This window comes from Procambarus clarkii, chromosome 12 (assembly GCF_040958095.1).
Source record: "Procambarus clarkii isolate CNS0578487 chromosome 12, FALCON_Pclarkii_2.0, whole genome shotgun sequence".
Lineage (NCBI taxonomy): Eukaryota > Metazoa > Arthropoda > Malacostraca > Decapoda > Cambaridae > Procambarus > Procambarus clarkii.
The window spans coordinates 45,370,332-45,379,633 of NC_091161.1; the positions used below are offsets into that span (position 1 = coordinate 45,370,332).

Below are 9,302 nucleotides of genomic sequence, written 5' to 3' on the forward strand. Positions count from 1 at the left end.
CCACCACTGCCCCTCGCCTCTCAATACACCACCACTGCCCCTCGCCTCTCAATACACCACCACTGCCCCTCGCCTCTCAATACACCACCACTGCCCCTCACCTCTCAATACACCACCACTGCCCCTCACCTCTCAATACACCACCACTGCCCCTCACCTCTCAATACACCACCACTGCCCCTCACCTCTCAATACACCACCACTGCCCCTCACTTCTCAATACACCACCACTGCTCCTCACCTCTTAATACACCAGCACTATAGCCAGCACCAGAATCTAATCATATTATAAAATATAAGTGTTTACTTACGATAATATTTGCTTGATTGCATGAAGCGTTTGTCTTCTTGCTGACTGCACGGACCACAAACTTCTTCTTCTTGATAGTAGGTGCAGTTTGCATGAAGGGTTTGTCCTCCCGATGACTGCACCAGTACAGATGTTGGTAGAGGCGTTTATGTTGAAGATGATAAGAGTTTCAAAAGTGCTTGTTGCGTTGTGCTGTAGACAGAGGAGCGGCGACTAAAACAGAGGTGGATGTTAGAGGGAGACTTGCCGCACCGTAGGGCGGTGTGTTGTGTTTATGGCGTCAGCTGATCCTTGGTGTTGCGACGAGGCAGTTGTTGTCTGTGTTTAGCTGTTGGTGGCGCCAGGTCTAAATGTGGCGCGGGTCAGATGTGACCCAATTTGTTGGTCGATTGGAGATATTTAGCCAGTGCTTTGACTATTTGGTATTTTTCTTGTAACGAGTGGTCACCGCCTCCTAATATATGCTCGATGGTAAAGGGTATTTTAAGTGAGATAAGTTCTTGTTTGAAATTTACTCTGGCACTATAGTGTCGGAAGCAATGTAGGAGATAGTGTTCGATTGTTTCAGGCACCTGACAGTGGATGCAGAGTTCGTTGATGTCTGTTCTGTACTTAGAGCTGTGTGCTGCTAGTTTGGTGTGTCCCAGCCTTAATCTGGTCATCGCTATATCAATTTCTCTGCTTTTATATCTGACATGTTTCCCATTTCTTTTTAATGGACCCGTAGTACAAAGGTGAGCATGACGTTTTCCATTTCGTCGCAAAATCTTGGGTGATGGTATTTTTGAAGGCTCCTTTACGTGCAACATGGGGAATTGGATGACGGGTAATGTGAGGTGTGTTGTGCATTGCTTTGGCTAGTTGATCTACTAGTTCATTATGGAGAATACCACAATGCGCTGGGACCCATTGGATAGAGGTATCATAACCGTTCAATCGATGTTCATGAAGAAGTTGAAGACATGGGTAAACAAACTCCTTGCACGTTTTTGAAGAGTACGTAATTGCTTGAATCGCACTCTTGGAGTCACTGCAGATTGTATATGTCCCGACTGGTAATGTTGTGATTATTTGGAGAGCTTGATATAAGGCATATAATTCAGCTGTGAAAACAGATAGTTGGTTTGGTAACCGCCATCCCTGCTTGAGATGGTATTCCGGTATCCATACAGCGCTAGTGACCGAGGGTACGTTGTTCTTGATGATGCGAGATCCATCTGTATAAATCGCTGTGGTATTTGGGTAGCAATTTTTCATTGTTGAGAGAAAGACTGAGGCTATGGCTGAGTTTGGTGCAGACTTTGGAATGTTGTCTTCGAGTTGTATTGCTGTATTAGGAGTTGTATAAAGCCAGGGTGGAATAGGGGGAACAGTAAGTTGGGTTTCCGAGTTTTGGAGTAGAGAGAGGTCTATATTGAGGTTATTTGTAGCCCGTGTGAGGAAAGGTTGTGAGTGATTGGTTGGGAAGCGGGGGTTATGTGGGTTAACTGTTGGGTTAATTTTTGATCTGTATGGGTGTGTCTGGTGAGCAGTGGTACAGAGTAACAGATAGTTGGCACACATTATGTCTCGTCTGGTGGCTAGGCTTGTGAGGCCCGTTTCCCCGTAAAGTCCGAGGATAGGAGTGGAACGCATTGCGCCACATATAAGTCGCATGGCATTGTTTTGGATGACCTCTAGGCTCTGTAGGTTAGTAGGCGCAGCCGATGCATATGCTTGGCAACAATAGTCTATTTGGCTGCGAATGTAGGTTGTATAGAAACGGAGCAGGATTTTATGGTGTGCTCCCCAGGTGGTGCCAGTGAGGGCTTTCAGTATGGCGAGTCGGGGTTGTGTCGTCTGTTTAAGGTGTTGAATGTGTGCTGTCCAGGTAAGTGAGGGCGAGTCTAAGTGCATGCCAAGGTATTTATGTTCTCGTACGTGTTGGATGGGAGTGTTGTGTATTGTGAGGGTGGGTAGATGAACGAGTCTTTTTTTAGTGAAAATTTGATAATAGGTTTTGGTAGTACTAACTTGAAGGCCCCATTGTTGTGTCCAATCTATGAGGTGATCAAGTGCTGTTTGCATTGTTGAGACTGTATTAGGTAAGGCGTTGTCTGAATAATACAGTGTTAAGTCGTCGGCGTACGCCGAGAGGTTAACAGGATGGGTGTTAGGCAAATCTGCTAAGAATGCAGCAAAAAGGGTTGGGCTTAGTATGGAGCCTTGTGGGACACCCGTTTGTATTGGGATGTCATCGGAAAGCTCGCCTTGTATATAGACTTTAGAGGTCCTGTTCGTAAGATAAGATTTTAGCCATAAAAGTAATCTTCCCTGTACGCCTAAACGCGCAAGCTTTGCGAGGAGGCAAGTATGAGGAATGCTATCAAAAGCTCCTTTGAGGTCTAAGTAGACAACAAGACAATATTTACTGCTTCTGAGAGAGGTGCGGATTTCATGTTCAAGGCAAAGTATTTGATCGAGTGTGGAGCATTGCGGTCGAAATCCAGCTTGGAGTGACGGTATAATATTATTATATTCTAGATACCATTGGAGGCGAGTATGTACTAGTCTTTCCATGACTTTACTGAGGCATGATAGTAGGGAAATAGGTCTATATGACGCAGGTTGGGATGGGTCTTTTCCTGGTTTAAGGAACGGAAGAATAATACTGGTCTGCCATTGTGAGGGAATATTTCCGTGAGTCCAGCATAGGTTGTAATAGTTTAGGAGAGTACTATGTGCAGTTGATGGGAGATGTTTTATGAGTTCATATGGAATTCCATCCTCTCCAGGTGCCTTGCCAAGAGGTAGGCGGGTTAAGGCTAATTGTAGCTCGCTTAAGGTGTATATGTTGTCGACGCCAGGCATGGGTAGCAGTATGGCACGGTCAATTTCTTGTCTGAGGGGGAGTTCTTGGGCATGAAAGAAGGGTGTTGAGAGGGTAACTTTAAGACATTCAGCAAGAACATTTGCACGCTCCTGAGGTGTTTGACAGAGTGAACCGTTGATCGTCAGGGGGAACGAAGGGAATGTTGGGCGACCTTTAATGCTGTTAAATGTAGCCCAGACTTTTGAATGTGGCGTAGTGGGTGTGAGGCTATCACAAAATTTTGCCCATGATGCTCGCTTTGCTGACAGTATGGTTTTGCAAATGATATTCCATCTTCCAGTACAGACATTAATGACTATCTTTCAGGTAACTATCCACAGTCTCTGTACCTAAAGCCTATTAATTCCACTGACGTCAATGAGATAATCCTTTCCCTTAAAACCAAGTCTGGTGCCCTTGAGGAGATACCAACTTTAATTTACAAAAAAGCCTCCAGATCTTTAGCCCCTGCTATTGCTTTGCTCTTCAACAAGTCACTTGAACTCCAAATCTTCCCAGATATTCTATAAAAAGCGAGAGTAACGCCTGTCCACAAATGTGGTAATCTCACAGATGTTAACAACTACAGACCTATATCTATCCTGCCAAACTTGTCAACAATTTTTGAAAAACTAATCTATAAGCAGCTTTACTCATATCTAGCCAAACTCAATATACTTAGCCCTTGCCAATATGGCTTCAGACCCAAAAAAAGCACTAACGATGCACTTATTAGTATGCTTAACTCGATTCATACAGCTCTTGATAAAAATGAGTTCTCTGTTGGGTTGTTTGTGGACCTGCGTAAAGCTTTTGACACTGTCAACCACCAAAACCTTCTTCTTAAATTACATCATTATGGAGTCAGAGGACACTCCCTACGATACCTCAAATCCTACCTTACTGACAGGCTCCAATATGTTTCTGTGAATAACACAATTTCTCCCACCCTACCCATCAACATTGGTGTTCCCCAGGGCAGCATACTTGGCCCTCTCCTCTTTCTCATCTACATTAATGACCTTCCAAATGCCTCCCAACACCTCAAACCAATTCTATTTGCTGACGACACAACCTTCATTTACTCCAGTCCTGATCCCCTTGCTCTAAATGCCACAGTAAATACTGAGCTAAATAAAGTCCATCTGTGGCTAACTGCCAACAAACTCACCCTTAACATTGACAAAACCTTTTATATTCTGTTTGGCAATAAATCCTCTAATCAAATAAATCTCAAAATAAACAATACCCAAATTTGTAACAAATTAGATGGCAAATTCCTTGGCATTCTCATTGACCACAAGCTTAATTTCCAGGGACACATTCTAAACATATCAAAAAAAGTTTCAAAAACTGTGGGCATTCTTTCTAAGATCAGATATTATGTACCACGCCCTGCCCTGGTGACTCTCTATTACTCCCTTATCTATCCATATCTCAACTATGGTATTTGTGCTTGGGGCTCTACTACCCAAAATCACTTACGTCCTCTAATTACTCAACACAAAGCTGCTATTAGGACAATATCCAATTCTGGCCCCAGACATCACTCGGTACCCCTACTTAAATCTCTGAATATGTTAGACATTAAGTCACTGCACATTCTCTCATGTGTATTATACATATATAAAACGCTAAACTATAATGCCAATCCTGATCTCAAAAGCTTCATAGAAGGTTGTATCAGAACCCATGAGCATCACACCAGAAATAAATACAGTTTTGATATTCCTAGAGTACGACTTAATCAAACTAGAAATGCTCTACAAATCAAGGGGCCCAGAATGTGGAATGACCTTCCCAACCATGTTAAAGACTGTACCTCTCTCAACCAGTTTAAGTTAAAAGCGAAGCTATACCTAATAAATTCCCTGTAACCTACCTTACCCTTCTATTGTCAACCAATGTCTGTTTTTTTTCTTTAAAGAGCGCTGTTTGTCGACATAATTGTATTTGTGCTGCTTTTTCATCTATGTTTTCATTTCTTGTTTTCATTCTACTCATTATGCTCAATTAGTATTAAGCTTGTCATTTAAGTTTATCATGCCCGAAACGCTTTGCGTAATAGTGGCTTTAGGCATTGTATGTACTAGCTATACCTATAAGTTAAACAATCCTTGTAAATATTTATTGTATGTATGTACCTTACCTAAATAAAATTGTATTGTATTGTTGTATTGTATTGTTTTTGGCTTCTGCTGTAGCCCGCCGGAGATTAACCCAGTTCTGTAGGGAGGGTTGACGTCTTTGTTTTTGTATGGCTCGTCGGCGTAAAGCGACTGTTCGTGCACATTCCGCGTTCCACCACGGTTTAAGTGGTTTGTTGGACCTATGTCCTGAAGTTTTCTTGAGCATTTGGGTGGCTGCACAATTTATGGCCGAGGTGATTGTGGACAGTCGCGTGTTGGGGTCTACATCGTCTGTATCTGGGAGACAGACAGTATCAGCCCATTTTTTCTTATCTAGTTTCTTAATGTTCCACTTGGGGAGCGTTAGGGGGTGGGTTGGTGGCTGAAAGTTAGTAAATTTTATAATGAGGGGTTTGTGGTCACTTCCAATATCTGGTCCAGTATGAAACTGTAGTTCTTGTTGAAAGTGTGCAGAGCCAAAGCAGATGTCCAATGAGGCTTCATAATTGGTTCTGTAGTTAAAGTAGGTTGCAAGGTAGGGCGGCGAAAGAAGAATATATGGTGTAGTGTCTAAGTAGTTATATAAATCGGTGCCTGCAGTATTTTGGGTACCTCTACTCCATGTGGGGTGGTTTGCATTGAGATCACCTGTAACAATGATCGGTTGCCGTAGTTGGTTTAGATAGAATTCTAGTTCATTTAAATTTATTGTGCCACCAGGGTTGTATATACCCAGAAAGGATATGTGTGTACCATTGTAGGGTATTAGGCATGCTAAAATTTCTAGCTTACCATTTACAAAATGTGTAAGCGTTACAGGTTTACATGTCATGTTACTCCGTGTTAGGAGGAAAATACCACCACCCATACGGTTTGGTCTGTCCAGTCTCTGCATCTGAAAGTTTTTAAAAATAGGATTTTGTTTAGGGGTGAGCCAGGATTCGGTTATGAAAGCTAAGTCCGGCTTGGATGAGTAAAGGAATTGTTTAAGTTCTGTGAGAGATGTTTTAATGCTTTTTGCGTTCCAAGTCATGAATGTTAGGGGAGCCATTTAGGATGTGTGGGTTATGGATGTGTCTGTTTTCCTTGGCATGCCAGTAGTAGTACGTGTTGGATACCTAGATGTGGATGTGGGCTGTGCCTTACTCTTGGTACTGGCGGTTTGGGTTTGTGGCAAGTCAGCCTGTGGAATGATTTTGGTAAGGCGTGCTAGGGAGTTATTTATGAGTTTTTCTATCATTTGTTCAAACAATGTGTGTCCAGCAATGGTGGCTTTGTTTGGGCGGATGTCAGTGTCTGTAGCTGTTGATGGGATGTCTTTTGGGTCAGCCTCAGGAGTGGGTTGTGTTACTTGTGTAAAGAATTTAGTTAGCAGTCGGTCCAGCGTCTTTTCTAGTGCATTTTCAATGCGCGTGACAACAGTTTCAACAAGATCATTTTCAATGCGAGTGACAAGAGTTTCAACAAGATCAGGATTCAGTTGTGCATTTTGTGAGGGATGGTTGGACCCTGGGGTTGTGGGAGTGTCGGTGACAGATATATCAGGTACAAGCAAAGGCTGTGTTTGAGTGTGAGGTAGTGTTTGATGATGGGCTGTGTTTGGTTGTTTCAGTGCACTACTGTATAGCAGGTTGTTGGTAGGGAGAACCTTAGTTTTTGCTGCTGCTGCTATGTATGAGGGACATTGTTTGAATGTAATGTCGTGGTCGCCACCACAGTTTGAGCAGGTGAGTGTATCTGATGTACAATCTTGCGTGTAATGGGAACCAGAGCATTTCCCACATTTAATGTCTTTGGTGCAGCCTTTCCAGGTATGGTTAAAACCTTTACATTTAAAACACTGAGTGGGACGTGGTATATACACCTCTAGTTTATGGAGGAAGCCATTTAACCAAATCCTCTCAGGGGGGATGTAGTCTAGAAAGGTAAGCAGAGCAGTGCCTGTATCACTCAGTTCTCCGTCTGTTCTTCGCATAAATTTTTTGATTCCATGGATCGGGATGTCATGTGTCTCAAGTTGTGCTTTGATGTCGTCTACACTGATGTCTACCACATGTCGGATTACATATTTTGTTAATCGGTCCCCAAGTGGTTTATAGCACTTGACTTTGTGGCCACAGATGTCAGTAATGTCTGAAAGCTTTAGTTCTTCGCCATGTTTGTGGTCCACTGCGATCAGGTTTTTCTGTTTATTTGGTCTCATATTGTGCACATCGTTCCCGAATATCTTGGGAATGGCATTATATAAGATACTTTGTGCTCGGCTATTTCTGAACACATTTTCCTCTTCGCCATCAAAGGCAATGATGAAAGTTTGCAAATCAGAAGAACTTAGCCTACCTTGGTTGAGCTGTGGAGGTTGATACTGAGGCCGCGTGGTGCCGGCATGGTCTCTGTTTACCTCTGTAAGTTGGCGGCGTTTCGCCTCCAATCTGTTTGCCTTGCTGTGATGTTTGCTGTCTAGGAAAACTCCATCTAACTGACCGCTTTGTTGATGTTCCTGGTGGCGGATGACGCTGTGACGTCACAGGTGAGGGACGCTTTGCGCACTACTCAATCGTCGCTTGAACCCATCATAAGATCCCACGATCGTCGTCGCCCCTAAATCAACACAACCCATCATAAATAGTTTTGTTATTTTTATTATTTTATTTTTATTTATTTTTTTACAAGAAGTTACAATGGAGGTTAACAGAGAATATAGAAAATAAGTTGAATTAACATTCTTGTAAAGCCACTAGCACGCATAGCGTTTCGGGTAAGTCTTTAAACTAACAGTTTTTTTTTATAAATTAACAGTAAAATTGATAAAAAATGTTTCCAGGTATTTTATAGCGTTTCTTTACAGGTACAGATAATTTTAAGTAAAATAATTACAGTAAAATCAACAAAAATGTTGATTTTTGAAATCAACATTTTTGTTGATTTTACTGTCATTTTAATTTGAAGAAATATTGACACAAAAGCAGATCAGAATAATACACAATAAAGAAACAAGGATTACTAGATACATGAGAATAGCATTTCAGGGTTATACATTGGTTCACTGAAGCACAATATGAGGATCATTTCGAGGAAAAGTTTCAAGGAATAATGCAGTAGAAAATGCACTCAATACAACAACCATGATATCAAATGATATCTAAGATTACAATGTTAAAGTATGGCTTAGGTACAAATATTGGGGGATTGAGTAGCACTAGATACAGTGTGAAGATAAAGCCCATGGTAGAAAACTATGAAGATGAAATTAGGTACTTTTTGGTTTTATTTTTGAATATGGCAAAAGTTGGACAGCTTTTCAAATCATTAGGGAGTAAGTTCCATAGACTAGGTACCTTTATTTACATAGAGTGTTTACATAGATCAAGTTTGACTCTGAGGATATCAAAGAGATATTTATGTCTGGTGTGGTGGGCATGTGTTCTATTACATCTGTCCAGGAAGAGTTTCAGAACAGGGTTTGCACTTAGAAAAAGGGTTTTATAAACGTAATTTACACAGGAGAATGTGTGAACTGAATTTATGTTTAGCATGTTTAGGGATTTAAACAGAAGAGCTGTGTGTTGTCTGAAAGTAGAGTTAGTTATTGTCCTGATAGCAGATTTTTGCTGGATGATGATGGGGCTGAGGTAGTTTGCAGAGGTTGAACCCCAAGCACAGCTACCATAAGTAAGATAGATAAGTGCATAATAGAGTGAGAGGAAAGCAGAGTAGGGTACATAATATCTGATCTTAGAGAGTATCTTAGAGAGTATACCAATTGTTTTAGAAACCTTTTTAGTTATGTGTTGTATATGGGTGCTGAAGTTGAGTCTCTTGTCTGAGTACAGGCCAAGGAACTTTCCATCATTTTTATTGCTAATGTTTACATTATCTATCTGAAGCTGAATTGCATTTGTTGATTTGCTTCCAAATAAGATGTAGTAGGTCTTTTCTATGTTTAGTGTGAGTTTGTTGGTTGACATCCACAAGTAGACTTTTTTTAAATAATTGTTTACAACCTTATTTA

At 41.5% G+C, this 9,302-nt stretch overlaps 1 protein-coding gene across 2 annotated transcripts in view; it reads right to left on the reverse strand.

The window, feature by feature from the left end:
* Positions 1-2,517, reverse strand: part of LOC123772850 (uncharacterized) — a 50,341-nt gene extending 47,824 nt beyond the window's left edge. For both annotated transcript variants that reach the window (XM_069323373.1, XM_069323374.1), the window contains exon 1: positions 312-2,517. In XM_069323373.1, the coding sequence (XP_069179474.1) occupies positions 995-2,377 (1,383 nt within the window). In that variant the 5' untranslated portion in view covers positions 2,378-2,517 and the 3' untranslated portion in view covers positions 312-994. The remainder of the gene's footprint in view (positions 1-311) is intronic.
* Positions 2,518-9,302: the final 6,785 nt, after the last annotated feature.